The sequence below is a fragment of the Pipra filicauda genome, unplaced genomic scaffold (genome assembly GCF_003945595.2).
Source record: "Pipra filicauda isolate LSUMZ 115617 unplaced genomic scaffold, ASM394559v2 scaffold20_size4479445_pilon, whole genome shotgun sequence".
Lineage (NCBI taxonomy): Eukaryota > Metazoa > Chordata > Aves > Passeriformes > Pipridae > Pipra > Pipra filicauda.
Window position 1 is genome coordinate 2,156,910 of NW_024104321.1, and position 18,173 is coordinate 2,175,082.

The 18,173-nt window shown below is 34.7% G+C and overlaps 1 protein-coding gene across 3 annotated transcripts in view; it reads left to right on the forward strand.

Annotated features, from left to right (window-relative positions):
• Nucleotides 1-18,173, forward strand: part of MMP16 (matrix metallopeptidase 16) — a 170,476-nt gene that overhangs the window by 123,313 nt on the left and 28,990 nt on the right. For all 3 annotated transcript variants that reach the window (XM_027736507.2, XM_039380969.1, XM_039380970.1), the window contains one exon: nucleotides 1,044-1,261. In XM_027736507.2, coding sequence (XP_027592308.1) covers nucleotides 1,044-1,261 — 218 coding nt within the window. The remainder of the gene's footprint in view (nucleotides 1-1,043; nucleotides 1,262-18,173) is intronic.

Here is an 18,173-nt window from a genome sequence, read left to right on the forward strand (position 1 = left end):
TTTATTTTACCTGTCATTAAACTCTGTATATCATAATAGACAATGTATTTGGAAGAAGAAAAATGTTTCAAGATTACTCTACAGAGTTTTAGTTTTCCACTTTGGTTCTTTTAAATTCATTTATCTGCAAAACAATTCCTTTAACTACCAGGTATCTAGCTTTTTAAGACTTATTGGGGAAAAAAGAAAAAAAAAAAAAGAAGTGAGTAATTTCAGAATATTGAAGAAAATATGTGAATCATGGAGGTTTTATTTATAGAGATGCCTAGAATTTGAGATCCAATTTTAAGAGCTCTTATATATACGAAGGGGGCTTTGGGAAAGTTGGGAATGTCTTGTCGCTAATGAACATGACATTACTTGGTCTAAAAATTTGGTCCGTAGTAAGTGTCAGGTATGTTACAAATATACATGTATGGATTGATGAGTATAAGCTAGAAATAAGGGTTGAAAATCTATTGACTGATGATCATAATAGTAACAGGATTTTTGCTTTCATTTATTTGTACAAGTCCCAGTGATTCTGTTATAACAGGTCTTACTCGGTTGGTAAATAATGTGCTTTGAACTCATCTGAAACGATGGAGGGCTAAACATCCTTGGCAACTTTTATTGGAATATTGTTCCAATAAGGAAGATCCTGGACAGTGACAAGTAATTGTTTTCCTTTATTTTGGTAGTCATTCTTTATACCCTTTATAACCAGTGCTTGGCTGACCACTGGAACAGGCTCCTCAGGGAAGTGGTCACAGCAACAAGCCTGTCTGAGTTCAAGAAGTGTTTGGACAATGCTCTCAGGCACATGATGTGATTCTTGGGGTGTCCTTTGCAAGACCAGAAGTTGGACTCGATGATCATAATGGACCCCTTCCAACTCAGCATATTCTATGATTCTACAATTTAATAACATCAGAAAGCTATATTAGGTCACTTTTTCATTCCCCTTTCACTGCAGGTTTTGCACTGCTTACAGCTGTTTTTTTATTGTGTATTTTTCCTTTGAGTGGGCATGTATATTACATCCTGCTGCTGTGTTTTTAAAGGTCCACCTGACAGGATTCCACCCCCAACAAGACCTCTGCCAACCGTGCCCCCACATCGTTCAGTCCCTCCAGCAGACCCACGAAAGAATGACAGGCAACCTAAACCTCCCCGGCCACCCACTGGTGACAAACCTTCCTATCCTGGAGCCAAACCTAACATCTGTGATGGGAACTTCAACACTCTGGCTATTCTTCGTCGGGAAATGTTTGTTTTCAAGGTAGGAGGCTGTGAATTTTTCAATATTAGATCAAATGTCTACATTTCTCTTTTTTTTTTTTTTTTAAAGCAAACTCTCATTCATCACTACTCTGCTTTCCCAGTCTGTTCAGTTAGAAAGTTCAAGAAAGAAATTTAAAAATAAACATACACATGGCTTAAACGTCTATCAGGGGACTGCTGTAATGTTCTATTTTAGGAAAATACCCATGTCAGCAGAAACTGTAATGCCTCAAAATGTAAGGGTAAATAAATGCTGCGTATTATGGAGGGATAAAAAGGGTAAATCAATTCATGAATAACAGGGGTGATTTTGTTGGGAATAGAGCCACATCCCAATATGCAGTGTCTTTAACACTTGGGTTTTTTCCCATGAATTATAATTTTAATTTTACAATTAGATCTGTCATTTACAAAGGAAGTTTGTCATTGTATTGTGGTTGCATTGAAACCACAATATCTTAGTAAAGGTCTTTGCCACTAAATTCCTATTGTAAATATGTCATTGTTTATTTCTATTCATCTTCTTGCTCTGAGCTGAAAATGTGGTATATAAAAAAAATTGAAATAAACAAACTGAACTGAAAGGCAATCTTTTAATAGAAACACTTTGCTAAGACTCATGGACATCAAAGCTATCTTAGGAGGACGATCTGCAGCATGGTTTCCAGAAGACATTGAATGTTGAAGAATAATTATAGAATCACTATTACTCAGTCTTGTAAACCAATTTGCTGACAGGTAGTGTTGTGCAATTATTCAGAATCACACAAGATAATCTGGTTTTTTGAACTAGCAGTGTGTCATATTTGCTTAAGCAATGGAAAGTGTGGGATCTTTGTTTTGCAAATATATGATCGGATCCTTTTTAACTTCAATATTATAGGTAGACAAAAAGGGCCTTTCATATGAATAGATAACACTTCTCTTTTCAGCAATAGTGTAAGTGCAAGGGAAGGGCAATGTATTTGTCCCAAAACATGAAGCTCCCGGTTCAATCGTTTTTGTTTTTCCCTTCTGATAGGACCTATTTTTCCCTTATGTGTTTTCTTTGTATATAACCTATCTCACCAGATAAATCTTATTATCGATGCTACACAGGCTTTCAATTTCTGTATACCTATAAAAAGCATGTACAAATAGCTTTACATGAATTTGTTCAAAATTATTGAGCTACCTTCACAACCCAATGGGCAGGAAATATTTTTTTCCATAAACAGCTAAGGATTTTGCCAGCCTCAGGCTGACAGCCCATTCCATTTGAATACACGGTATATTGTCAAACGCTGGGAGGTCCTGAACCATCAGTCTTTTTATGACTAAAACTCAAAGGTTAAGGAAGAACCTAATTTTCTACCTTGACATTAAACAGGATATTAAAATACTTACTTCAGTCTCATGTCATCCACCTCAAGAGCAATAGAACATATTCTCATTTAGTTTAGACATAAATCAATAAATTGTGAAATGCTCTTCCACTAATACAAAATTTCCTGTCTAGCCAAGTCTGTGTTCCTGGATAAATAGATACACCGCCATTACTAATCACTCTTTCCTATTCTGATTGAAAATACAAATTAAATTATTACTGTTTACTGCCTTAACATTACATATTTACTATACATTTTGTATGCTTACTAGTGTGCAGACTGCATTTATGTTTCAAAATCTAAATTCCCTTCATAATCCATACTGTAGTGAGGCAACACGGTAAAAATTTCTGAGAAAAATGGCCAGTCACAAAACGTTTACAGATTTTATGTATAAAGTCTGACTCTCCAAAACAAAGTTGCTGAAATCATAAAAGCAATGTGTTGGGAAGGGAAGTAAGAGGTCACCTTTGCCCTGGTTATTTTCTCTAGGATCTCAGAGTTCCTGTTTTCTCCTCAGGATACCTGGGAACATGGCAAGGCACGCCTTGGGTTAGTGTGTTAAGCAACTGAGCTTACCTAAGTATACCAATCTTGGCTTTGTAGACTGTCTTTGAATGCTTGAGTTAGTAAGCCTTAACTCTCTTGCTTGTCCATTAATTTGCTAATGAAGATTTTTGTCTGCTAAAGGATTTTCATTACACGTTTGAGATTTTTTGGGGTAAGGAAGGGGCGATGTATAGGCAGGCGTATGACAGGAGCATAAAAGAAGAAGCTAGAGAAGTCAAGAGTTGTTGGTAATTTTCAACTTACCTTGCAGAATCCTGGGGATGGGGGGTTGGCTATAAGGAAAAGTTCAGCATGTCAGACTGTAGCAGAAACAGGGCATGAATTAATTCTCAGGTGGTATAAACAGAAATAGGGACTGAATACAGCAATGGAGGAAGCAATGCTGGAGGTTCTGTGGTCTGTCACAACAAAAAAAACCAAACCAAAACCTCTTTGCCCTTGCCCCTTAACACTAGTGCAAGGATAGACTAGGAAGGCATGAGTGATGGGCTGAGAGCCAAGTATAGAGAGGTGGAGAACAGGGGATTGATGACAGTATGGTACCAGGTGGAAACAATTAAAGAAGAATTATGACCTTCATTGGAAGAATTATTGCTGGGTATTTCCCAGATGAGTTAAATGAATAAAGTTGGAGTCTAATCAAATGAAATCCTTTCCTTTCTTTGTCTTTATCCAGAGGTCTGTAATTATTGTCCAGTGGCAGATTTTATTGCCTTCAGAATGGCATGTATGCCATGTACCAGTTTCAAGTTGAGAATAGCCACTTTTTTATCTCATGGGCAAGTCTCAAGCTCAGGAGCTCAATTTATTTAAATAATCCTTGAAATTTCTTGGGAACTCTAGCCACAGAGTTGAAGAATGTGACCCCTTTTGAATAATTGAATTCTAATTTAAGCATAAAACTGAAGCATGAAATCTAACAGTTTGAGATACACTATGGATTTTCGTAGTAGATGACAAACAATATTAATTTCAAGATTTTTTTTCTCTTGGCTGTTGAGATATTAGGTGTACTTAAGAGTATCAGAATATTAGAAACAGTTTCTATGTTGAGTCAAATTAATGAGCTTTGACTATCTGGCATTCTCAAATGGATATATCCAGAGTAAAACTGAATTACTGTAAACTTAAAGAGAAATTAAATTTACACTTAGCCATCACTTTTTATTGTTTTGCCATCACTTCGACAAAGTAGCAATACTAGCAACACTTGATAAAAATTGTAGAGTTACAGAAATGAAAAAAAGGAACTTTTCTTGACCTAATATAAACATTAAACATAAAAGTAAAGCAATCAACTTATTAAAGATTCCCCAAAGATCACCAAATAAAATTATAATTTTGCAGATCAACTGTTTTGGTAGAAATTATTGGATTTTAAGGAAAAGAAAATTATTTTACATCAAATATATACATATTACTGACATATAAATGTGTTGTCCCAAAAGGACTTCTACCTTAGTTGTTTAAATTAGATGCCCTTAAAATGTCCTTGCTAGCTGTAAGGTTTGGAGACACAGTATGCTATACTACAAAAATATTGGTTAAAATTAATAGATTTTAACTATTGGTTTCAGTTGTCATCAACTGATAAATACTGCTATTATTTAATGCATGCTTAAATTGGTATAAGGGACCATCAGGACAGAAGAATTTCTATGCCAAAAATTATGAGTGCCAAGTTTTTATCTTTGGACAGCTTCTGTATTTATATTGAATACAATTAGTATTTAGTTGTCACACTTCCAATCTTTTCTCCAGCTATTTTCTCCTTCTGTTTAGTTAGAACTCCCCTAGGATGCAGAAAATGGCTGAAAATGGAGAAAGGTCTTCCTTTTCTGGAAAAGTTGTGCAGAGTGGTATGACACTGTCTGCCTTTAATGGAAAAACCTCTCTTCCACTGTGTGTAGCAATCCAACAATACTGTCTTCTCAAAGTCTCCTGAGAGTACCTTCAGGGCTAGTGCATCATGAAAAGGAACTCCATTGTCTAAGGTCACCAGAAAAGATCCATTAGTGAAGAAGTTTGCAGCATATATTTCTGCTTTCTTCCTGTGTCCTGTACAATTCACACTTTGTTCCTTGGAAACAGAATTACCTATAGCTCTACTTCAATAAATGGTGTGACTGCTGTTAATATAATTTTCCTTTATATTCTTTTCAGTTTTACCGATAAAAAAAATCCTTAGTTTTCTTGAACAAGTTATGTCTAGAAAAGTAAGTGATAAATGTGTGGAATTTGTCCTACATAATCAGCAAGTTAGAGGGACAAATCACTGTCCTTTGTTTATGTAACACAGAATTTCGTTTCACAGAAGAACATCTCATAGTGGTTTCACTGGTCCTTTCTTTGTTTAATGCTAAATCTTTAAGAAACAAATGAATGGATCCTATGTAATCTCCAGTGGGCTTAGTATTCATGTTGGAAAAGTTAACTCACTCCTTGAAGAACAGCATTTTTACCACTGTTGTATACTGGGAGTTTTGATGAAATATAATTTAAGTATTAGAGAAAGAAGTTTTTCCATCAATCAAATAGCATTTGCAGCTCAGAGAAATGGATTCTGAACATTACAGCTGGTAGAATATGGAACCAATTTTAGAAAGGCCTTAACGAGCTGTGTTTCACTATTTTATAGCAATTTCTCCACAACTTGCAGAAATTTGTTTTCTGACTCTTCATCTGCTAAGAACTATTGTAAAAACATTTATGACATGCCAAACGAGCCAAGCCAATTAGGCTGTAATTACCCCTTGGCATTAGTTTAGACAGCAGTTGCTTTCATACATAACTGTATAGAATCCATCTCAGAATTGTGTATTTATATATAGTAGGCTGTTAAAAACAAAAGAAAAAATCACCTTGATGTGTGATAAACACATGAGGAATTCTTAAAGCGTTTTAGCATTGGCTATTTTATCACAACTGGTATGTCTAATTAAAAATCTGTGAGACAGAGGGAAAATACTACTAATAAAAAGCAGAGACAAAGAAATAGCTATAGTATGAGACTTGACTTCACTATATTTGAGATTTTTTTCAAAGCTCTCCTGTTCTGTTTGTGTAGCTGGTTTTTGTTGCGTGATACTGTGGGTGTCTGAGCTGTCAACTGCTGCCTGGGAAAGTTCAGCAGAGGACCCTGAGGAAGCAGACACTGATTTGAGAGGCAAAACCACTTAACATCTCAGACTGGGAACAATAGTTCAGAAGTAGCTAAGTCTGAAGAGAACAGACTCCTTTCACCCTACTTTCTATATCATGTTAGGAAGAACAATTTGGTGGAATTTGACAGTTTTGAACTCATCAGAGAGGAGAGATGCTTTAATTCAAGTAATTCAGATTGTATGTTGAAAAGGAAGGAGAAAAACAGCAAAAACTCAGAGGCGACTTCAATGTATCAGAGTAGATCAAGCTCACTGGAAATGTACAGCATGGATATTCTGTGGCACAAAAACAAGCTGTAGGATGTCCTGAAGGATAAAAGCAGGGACATGCTGAGATTCCAAAAAGTCATAGCCTGTCTGGTTTTGATAATTGAATACTTTCACTGACAGATGTAAAAATATTCTCCAAATGTTAGCTTGGCCTTTCAGTGTGCTTCTAAGCAGGGAAAGGTTTTTAGCTAACACATTCACAGGTTTAAAATGAGAAGCACAGTTTGATCCTCACTGTATGGAAAGTAGGTAGTATATTCCATCCAGCGGCAGAGGAATTCAGGCAAGGATATAATCACCTGGGTATTAATTGTACCCAAATAGTTCAGTTTAAAATCCTTGTACCTTCTCACTTTTTAAAAAGTTTTCTTGGACTTTATTATACAGTCAGAAAGATGGCATCCCAGTCATAGCTACACTTATTATCTAACCCCTACTAACCTACAGACATATATGTATATACATATAAATTTTATGCATAGAAAGTTCTAAAAAATCATAACTATTTTTAGGTCTTTTTTTACAAAGTTATCAGTCGAATTGATATAGATCTTATTGAAACTTATAACCAACCTGAACCAATTATTAATCTGTACTATCTGGCTAATAAAATTCTTGTTATTCATGTAGTAGCCCATTATAAAGTATGACCCTAGCAGGATGATCAACTCAGGATCTTCAACAGGGCTTTAGATTTGTCAGAAGAAAGAGTACTATTTTTTTTCCAAAAGGCTATGTTTTCTTTGGCAAACAGTGTGCTGTAAAAGGGTTTAATCAGTAGTAGAGCAGATGGTACTTAGCTCCTCTCATGTCCATCATATGTGCTTTGCTTTTAATTAGATACAGTCTATCCTCTGAGGCCAAACAGTTGCAAAATACATGTGGTTCAGATTTTTCTGAGGGGTAGCTAATCCCTTAGACACTGGTGTCTTTGACTGTGGACCCCATGAGGGCACCGCACAAGCATTTTATCTAATGGTGGGTGTTACCATCTTGTTCATATGTAATTGCTCACACCATCTTGACACAAATAAACCCTCACATGCAAAATATATTATTATTTCTCCTTATACCACTTTTTGCATGACACAGTGGTACCTGTTGATTGACTACCTCCATACTGTGAGTTTGGATGATATGCATTGCAATAAAGTTCAGGAAGATTTAACAGCTATGCTGAGACATTACATTGAGCTTACAGACTAATATTCTTCCGAATTTATTCTCACGGAGAGAAAAACAAGGCAGAATGATTTGTTTGATTTCAATTTAAACATAAGAATTTTTTCTTTTTTCATTGTAAACACTTACAGATTAAACATGGAAACAGGTGGTCCAGAGGTTGTGGAGTCTCCGTCTTCAAAGATACTCAAAAGTTGACTGGACAGCTGGCTGTAGATTGTTCTGCTTTAAGCAGAGGAGTGGGTTGGTTCTCTAAGGGTGCCTTCAAACCTCAACCTTTCTGTGATTTTGTGTAGCGACTGAAATATAAGCACTAAAAATTCATAACCTCCCAAATGTTTCTCTTACCTGTTTTCCCAACTTAACTCCAAGGCAAGTTTCAAGTCTTTCTTCATATTTCCCCAAAATCCTCAGAGGTCCCTTCCAACCTCAGCCAGATTCTGTGAATCTGCTGAAATTTGACTGTTACCCCTACTCATCTCACAGCAGCATTTGCTTCATCATCTCTTTTGGCATATGGCCATCAGAGGCAATAGCTAGATGGCCAGGAGACTGTTTTATGACTTCTGCATTCATCTTAGAAAAAAAGACCAGGCAGAGGAGATTGGAGTGTGTGGGAAGTGCTCACAAAGGACTAACAAGAGGAGTGCAGGGGAGGGATACCCACCGCTTCCAGCTGTGTGAGACAGATCCTCTGCTGTCTCCTTTCCCTGGCTCAGCTTTCAGAGGAAATCACCCTCCTTCCTGGGGTTAGGCTTTGGGCTAAAACTCTTTATTCAAAGACTGACTTGGTCCTGTCTCTCTGAGACTCTCACCATGAGCCATTAATACCCACAAGGTGCGCTCCCTAACCCAGAGAGTACTCGCAGATAAAAACAAATACTTCAGACTCTTCAAGGGATTTCACAGAGAGTTGGACAGGCTGAATTTAACAGGAATACTGGAGTGAATTATGTGAATTAATATACAAATGTAGTGGTAGGCTTTGGGACAACGTTTTAAAGATTTGGGCAGTTAAATGTGAATCTTAACAAATTCGTATTTCTGATTTAGTTTTAATCTAATAAATATTGAAAAATCTGATACTAAATATTTGTAAATCATAGACCACAGTTCCAGGAATTAGTCATTCTTTAGAAGCATTTTTTTTAAAATAGAGTGGAATTGGGGGAATCTCTTATTCTCTTATTCTCTTTATGCAAAAGGATAGAGTGGGACAAGTTTTTATGTACTCTTAGAAAAGTATTTGTAACAATAGTGAATAAAAAAAATTGAATTTTTACTTTTTTCTTACTTCCAAAAATAATCCACAGGATCCTCCAACAAATGATAGCTTGCTTATATGGTGTGACTTGTGCATTTAGAATTGCTCTTTTTCTTAGTCATTGAATATGTCCTTTTTTTTGCTCCCCATATGTCAAGAGCTTGTTCTGAAATCTACTTGACCATTAACTTCATTGTGGTTTTGATCAAAACAAGTTTTACATACTATCAAATGTGAGAAATACAGAATAATTCTAGTTCTGCATAGCACTAATAAATAAGTGAAAGACATTAAAAATACAGATAAATGCATGTGAAAAGACTCTAATCTGGTAAATTTATTTCTTATTAATAACTCAGCAATAGACAGAGAATCTTGAGATGTATGTATGAGAATACATACTTTCAATGGGCATTATCACTTCACTAAGAACTAATGATGTAAATTAAAGGGGAAAGATCAAATCCCGATTTTTTTTTTCTTATAGTCACAATATTTGTTTGCTACAGACAGAGAATCCTGTGACCTTATTAATTTTTCACCTGTTATTTTAGTATAGCAAAATACAAAATAACAAAAAGCTTTAACTGAATTCTAGGGCACAAAAGGTATTTCATTTTTTAGAACTTGCCTGTTTTCAGAGGCTCAGTGTTTAAGTGAACTGATTAAAAATATTAAATTGGCAAGAGAATAGAAAAAAACATTATTGACAAAAAATAATTACAAAAAACTTACAGCAAGGAATGATCTAAAATTACATGGAGGCATATCTTCAATTTTGTACCAGCAAGTGTTATCTTGTAATATTAACAATACATTTTAATTGGGGCTACATCCTAATGGAACCAAAGGGAATAATTGAAAAAACACTTCAAGCACAAGGTTTAATTAAAATTTCCTGTTGTATAAAATTGTGGTCTTTCAACTAATTTAGGTAAACATTTTTTGGGAAAAAATTGGAATGGCTTGTAATGTAAGCTTTTTCAAGCAGTGGTATTGTTTGTTTATATGTGCATAATCTTGATTTACAGCCAATCCTTTATATTCTGGCAGTATTTCTATACTTTTAATTTCTTTGATTCTTTTTTTTTCCCTTTCAAGGGGTTGTGAGTCCACAGTGTAAAAGTTTAGCAGTGGTTTAAATGAAAATAAACTAATCTCATTTGTTACTCTGAATTAGCTGTTTCGTGTGCAAAACATTGCACTACTAAACAGTTGAGATCTTAAATAATGTAAAACAATGTGTGTATTTATTTTTTCAACAACTTAATGAAACTATTCACGCTATTGAGAATCTATTGAAACATATAACAGATATTAATCTGTTAATTACCTAAATACTCTATTTTCTTCTATTTTATATAAGCTATATCTCAAATGCTTTTTAAAGTGTTACTTTGCTTGACTACTGAATGAAAACTTGGCCCAGGTGAAAGTAATGGGTAAAAACTCCATTGACTGTAATAGACTGAAGATCTCATTCAGTATTAAATACCTTTGGCAAGGCAGGGAGACTATCTATTTTGAGTAATGTGTATTGGGTAAAATCACACAAGAAACAATAGATTAGCTTGTAATAGCAAGTATATGAAATCAAAAACTCTTTTCCTATACAAAATCAAATTCTGTTATACTACAATTCCAGTCAATAAATTAAAATGACACGGAGACCATTTTAATTAATGGCTCGATGTATCTGTCCAGTGCAAATATCTTTACCAAGGAGAGTAGACTGTATTAGATCAAAGGTTATACTTGATAATGGTAGAGTTCAATCCTTTCGCATTCTCCTGGCAGTTCTCCAGTGTTTCTCCTCAATCTTATCACAATGGAGACTTTGATGATGTTTTGTGGTGGTGTCTGACCAGCCCTTTATGACACCTGCAGTCATTTACTGCTTTAAATTTAAAGTACATTCCTAGCTTATCTGTAATCAGATGTAGTTTACAGTATTACATGTTCACTGTTAGAAATTCCTTCACTTTCTTCATGACCTAATCCCTGTATCTGAGTGACAGATTCGGTGAGCAAAGACAGTCGAATATCTATAATTTTCATATTTTCATTGTCATGGCAGATATTGTTGGCTGCTTGTTGCTGGATATGCCTCTCCTAATGGTCTGGTTTTTTCTATGGCTATTGCTCCTGCTGAAATCATAGCTGTGCTTTTTTTAAAAAAAACCAAAATGTAAAGCTGAGACAGTTCAAGAATATTGCTGGTTTTGTAGCCTCAAAGTGCAATTCCTACTGAAGAAATAAATAGGTAACTGCTGTGTAAAGGCCTAATGTTCATCATGTGGATGAAGGGTCTTGTGCAGTACTTCATGGGCATGTGCAGTTATCTACAGAGCATTAGGGGGAACATGAGCATTCCAGAGATTCCTGGCTGCAAGCCTAGATTTGATGTCTTTACAGGTCTTTATTGTGCCTCTTTCATGCCAGTCTGTTTGTTTCTTCATATTGGATCATCATCATGTGGCAATGGGAACATTTTATAGTCTCAGTAACTTTAGTTATTTGGACAAAATCAGAATGAATTGAAATGCTCAATTCAGTTAGGATTACAGAAACCCACCTAAATGGAGACTCAGACCACATTTTTATCCTGTTAGGGGTAAAAATGCTGTTGTCTCAAGCACATTAGGAAAGATGAATTATTTCTATAAATTCAAATAAGTCGTCTTCAATTCATTGTCCATCCATCTGTTATTGAATGGATAATAGACCTTGTTAGTTTTAAAGCAGCTTTGTTTGTTCTGTGCGTGAATCCATTTAATAATAAGCTGAGCTAAAGTATTCCATGTGTGTATAGAATAGTCCATTTAGTTAATTGTTTCCTAAAATGAGCTAGATCGGTAGCAGCTATTTAATGTCTGATTCCAGTATAAATCAAGTCAATTGTTTTCTGCTGTGGAATTAAGTATGAACTGAAGTAGGGTTAATCTATACATTTCATTACAAATACTGCATTGGGGAAAAAAAAAAGGCAAAACAGAAAAGAAAAATTATTTCAGCAATCCTTCTCATAGCTGAATTGTGCTAATATTTTTTCTGTACCTAAATCCCCTGGACTCTATCTTCTTTTTTCTGCTCCATGAAATTTATTTCACAGAAAGTTGCTAAAAAGAATTTTTTTTTTTCCTGTTCTGTGCAGGGACGTCCTTTGGCTTAGATGCTATAAATTCCAAATTTGGAATGTTGAAAATGGATGTCACTAAAGAAATAGTGGAATTCCCCAAATGAGCAGGCGCAAAGACTAATTCCACATGTCGCAGGCCCAGTATTACCAGCACTGAGATTCCCTGATGTATTCGTATGAACTGATGAAGATGTGGAATAGTGTCTTTTGAGATTAGATCAAGATTTTTAAAAGGATATTCGCCATTTATTTTGACTTAGATACAATAGCTATACCTTGCATTTCCCAAGTTCAGGAAGTTTCTTAATTCTCCCATAAAGGTGTCTAGTAGGGGAACTTTATTGTCTCCTCAATCACAGTCTTTAAATGTAGTCTCTGCAGGCTCTGTCCTTATGTGCAGAGTTATGTACAGTTTCTCTGTACATAACTGGAACTCTTCCTTCTCTGTAAGGGAAGAATTTAAAGTTACTAAGCACCTTAGAGTATTATTTACCACTGTTTCGGTTTTGTTTTTTTTGGGTTGTTTTTAAATGCTCAGATGAGATAAAAATTAGGTTACTCATTTGTCTGAATGTCTGCTGCTGCTGTCGTTTTGCTTAGCTGCTGGGTATGTGTAAACTTACATTGACAAAGACTTGCTTTTGCACATGATCAGAGTATGCTTGTGGGAGAAGACAAAACCCAATGTGATACCTTGATGTATTGTGTCAGTAATATTAATCTACAGTATTAATTGCAATTCAGTATTTTATTAACATTTATTTAAGGCAGAAGTATTATGTTTATTTGCCCTTTTTTTTCCAAATTAAATAGGCCAAGCAGTAATCCTGTGGAATCTAGCCATTGTAAAACTTCTTTCTCTATCAGGTATAGATATTAAACTTTCCTTCTTGTTAAGGGAATATTGTTAACAGAACTATATATAAATATATATATATAATACACACTTCAACATCAAGTCAGAGAGAAATTCACACAGATTTTTGCTGTACAATGCAAGGGTATTTCACAAACATTTTCACACATGCATGTTCACACACATTTTTTTAATCATAGTCAAAATATTATTATTTACAGTTTCAATTTGTCCTTGTTTTGAACCTGTCTCATTACCTGCCTTAAATCTTTTCCTGCCTTCATCTCTGAGTAATTACAAAAGGTACCACCTTAAATGTTTCTGATTTTTTTCTTCTTTCTAGCTCTTTTTAGATTTTTTAGAATGTCTATCAGATGGGCAATCTTTCTGTTTAAGGTGGATATCATTTGAACTTTGAGTCAGAGAGTCACATGTCATTATAGAATTGTAGACAGAGTTCATTGGGTATAAAATAAAGGTCATAGGTCTAGACATTTTGTGTCAAATTAATGTTTTAATGTTGTTCCAGAGACATAGGAGGAAATTAAGTACTCAGACAAGAAAACTCCATTAATTTTGTGCTAAAAACTCCTCTGGTGTGTGCATTATAGTTGAACCAAAATACCTGGAGATTGTTTTCAATTCTCCTACACATCAGCTGTATCCCTTAAGAAACCTGAAAGCTGTTCCTTAAGATGAGAATAAATACTGAAATTGAAATCAATTTTCATAGAAGTACAGATTTAAACATTCATAGTATGAAATATGAAAAACGATTTAACTCAATCTTCACAAAAAAAGCTTAAATCATATATTCTAAGATTAGGAGGAGACTTTATCTAACAACAAAGTATGAAAATTATGCATTATGAGCCAGATTCTTTGATTCTAACTCTACTATTCAAGATTCTCTGAGCTGTTAATAAAGAAGTGCTTTTTTGAGGAAGGCGTTTGCTGTGATTATACACAATATACAATATTTTAGTCCCTTTATATGCACAGAAAAAAAAAATCTAAAATATTTACTGACAGTGCAGAATGATTTATGTATAATATTTTTTTCAGTTTGTTTTCTCTAAAAAGCCTTATTGTCCTTTTTTCTCAGAAATATCCCTTCTTAATAAAATTTGAAAACATTCAATTTGAGTGACTGCTTCTGCTTCTTCATTCTACTACTACTCTTTATCCATCACAGCATTTTTGAAACAGCTTGCAGTCTCTCCTTACTCAATGCCCATTTTCTGGTTCTGAGATATTTCTCTCTTTTCAATTAAATTTTTTTTTTTTTCAGTTCTGCTTTTTGAACTGGGAATAATTGTCCAAGTTTAATTTACTTAGCATGTCTATAGTCATAATATTTAATGATCCATTATTATGCCACATCCCAGGAGCGATCCATATTTTTGAAACAATTGGGTAACTACAGATGCTTACAAAGCATCATTTGCTAGCCAGCAAGGAAAGAAATTAAAAGCTATGCATTCAATGTAGCTGTTTGTAGCTTTGAATTGAAGTACATTTGCCGAATCATGTGTTCAACCTGTCTACAGTCGTTAATCTTTTGGGGAAACAAAATAACAAAAAGTATATTTAACCAACGTTGTGGAAAAAGCAAACAGTTTTTCAAAAGAGACAAAATTGTGTTTATTCAACATAAACAAATACTCTGAGAAGTGTTTTGCCAGAGAAACTGTTTCAAGCTATTTACTTCAAGAGTGAAAGAGCTTTCTAAGAGTCAATATGCTTTCTCTTGGACTGTGCCTCTTTTGAATTTCAATAATAGTAAAACTTTTGTGAAAACACATTTACAGTAATTGGACCTGTTTACCAAAATGCAGATGATAAAAATTCTGGTAAATACAACTTTGTTTGAGATAAATATATTTACTTATATGTGCTGAAATGATGCATTCTTTCTATAAGCAGAGCCTATGCCATCTGATACTTCAGAAAGATTCTTGGCATGCTTTACAGCCACAAGTTGGAGTTCCTTGAGTTCCAGAGTTTGAACTATAGCAGTCTAAAATCGTTGAGTCCAGTATGTTCATATGAAAGTCAGACAGGAAAATTAAATTTACACAAACAAATTATTCCATCAACCTCTACCAACACCTACCTTCCCCAGTCTTATAAATGGTCCAAAGTTTCAGTTCTGCCCTCAGATGTTTCCAAATATCTGCCCATTCTCTGAAATTGCATCTATTGACAAATCTTGTGCCAACTTCTGCCTGTTTAAATAAGACCATAAAAATGCTAAAATTATAAACTTACAAAATTTTAGTTTTGTGGAAACCTGTAGGGTCCTTACTGATAAGCAATATCCCATTGTTCATGATTATTGCAGTGGTATGTAAATATGCTGAAAATAGATCAGGAAAATAAGGACTCTACAGGATTCCATCCTGTAGAACAGAGAATATGGTATGTTATGTTCACAATTATGCTTCAAAATGGAATATTTAGACATTAAAGGCAATGGCCCAGGAAGATCTTCTTTCAAGCCACGGATCTGCTACCCTTAATGTTGGCCAGATGTGTTACAGTGTAGAAAGTTTTTGTGAAAATAATCAAAAGGATTTAATCTACAAGGTGTTTTTAATATAAAGCAACAAAGACCCTGAAATAGATTTTGCAGTTAAAGTGCTACTGATCTTGGTGATAAACAAATCAGGTGAATGAAGGTTGAACACCAGTGAGCAGCTGTAGCTGTTCCTGATTGCTTATGGCTTTTCACACTAAAGGTTGTTACATTGTTATACACATTTCTGCAGGTAGCTGTGGATGCTCTAACTTTGCGTGTGTTTAGGAAGGAGTCCAAAGGAGTTAAAGCCCATCAAGTGCTATCAATCACAAAATGAATGCCTTTGGTTCAAGAGGTCCCTGAACTACAAGTGATGGGTAGCTAGGAGAGTGTATCAGAGGGGTGTCATTGCATGTTCCTTTTTTTTATCGTCACAGGATACAGTAGAGTAGTGTAGAGTAATGCAGTTGGAAAGAACCTACAGTAGTCATCTAGTCCAACTGCTTGATCACTTCAGGGCTGAAGTCTTATCTGTTAACTTGCTATTGGCTCCACTGGAGAGAGAATACAGGCCTAGATGGACCCTCATCTGGCCCTATGTGGTCATCTTTTTGATTTTATGTTTTTTGCATTATGACAGGTTGAACCCAGGAGACAAAAAGTAGACAACAAACAGTATTTTGCTTGCATTTGGATTTCCACTTTGTGAAAAGTGTACATCTAAACAGGAGCCAGGTTTCTAGGTTCCGTTTTTAGTCAATGTAGAGAAATAAGCAACCAAGTGATGCTTACCTTAGAATGTTTCAGTGAGGGAGCTTCATTAGGTGAGGTTCACTGGTTCGTTTCTAAACAGATTTGCACATTGTAGACATATAAATCTGGTCAAGACATTTCCACTTACATAACTCACTGAGCACCAATCTAGTAATATTAGAGTAGAATAAGTAGTCTCATTTTTTTGTAGAATTCAGGAAGTAAGAAGGTACATATTTAAAAAAAGATTTTGAAGATTCCCAATTTTTCATGATACCATGTGAGATACCATTCTATTGGAAGTATCTTTAAAATGACTATACGAAAGAGTGGGGATCTATAATCAGTCTCAGATGAAAAGGCCTGTGCCAGTCTAGGATGGATGTGTTTACACAGTTAATACCCTGCTGAATTAATTTCTTGTCAGATACCTTGAATTATTTCTTGTTGAAAGACTATGGATACATAGTATTCACATTACTGTATATAGATATGCACATATATACACATTTAAAAACAAATTCATGGGGCCATGCTGCATGAATCAAACATTCCAGCCTTGCCATAATTATATTATTGTTAAGATTTGTTAAGATTTTAATTGTATAGCAGGGAAAATTATTGGTTTGCTAAGGAATTTGAGCAAAATTAATGAATAAGAATATTCTCACTATTATACTGAAAATCAACAATATTAAGTATGAAATACAATTTGACATACAACTCAATACCAAATCTGCAGAATATAATTTTTTTGGTCTTGTTATCAAAATGAAATCATGCAAATATACTCCATAAATCACTAACACTGAAACATAACTCATTCTCAAGAAAAATATATTTGTTGACTTGATTTTACAGATTTTGTTGCACTGTGAAATCTGTGTTCGTTACAGAGTCTGTTTCTTTCAAGAATGCATGATTAGTCTCTTTACTGAGTTCATTCCACTGACACTTTGGTATTTTACCTAAGATCACCATGATGGGATGGTACTAGCCAATCACCAATGCAGTACTGCTCTAACCAAAAAAGACTACTTGCTACTCCAGCCATCTCTATCTTAAAATTTGAAAGTTTGTGAACTTCTGAATATAGCTATGACTATTTAAAGTTTGGGTATTTTTGTTTGTTTGTTTGTTTTATTTCTTTTCCCATTAAAAAACCAAAATCAAGCCAAACCAATGCAATCAATGAAATTGAATATTTAACAATGTAGCTTAAGTCTGATAAAAAGAAGATAATTGATGTCATTAGAACTAAAGAAATCCTTCCCTTGTAACACATGAATATGATTTGCAAGATCTGCTTTGGTTTACTAGCTGAATGTTGAGATGCATTAGCCAACCTAGAATGTTATAAGCTTTGTCTATAGCAGCAATATCTAGATTTTCCAGAGTATGTGTGCTCTCTCAGGAAGCTCCTGAAAGCCTGGACATTTCATTTATGACCTCTATTCAATGAAGCAATTATGCATGTACTTATGTCCTTTTGTATTCAGCAAAGTAGTTAGCCTTTGTTCAGCTTTAAATATCTTGCTTATTTTGCACCCGCAACTTGATCAATGTCCTTCTGAGTTAGAGGACATTTTATGAGAGATGGGTATGTTCCTTCCTTCAACTAAACATTGTTCTCAAAGATGTGCTTTTGCAACAAAATTCAGACAAAAAAGGGTTATCTGTCTAGGAGTGAAGAAAGACAAGCTTAAAATATTCCATTGCACTGAAGATAGTAGCAGGTAACACAAATTCTGCAGTTTCAAATCAATGCAGCTTGCTACTTGTTTGTTCATTTAAAAAAAAAAAATAAATAACTGATCTCTGAGA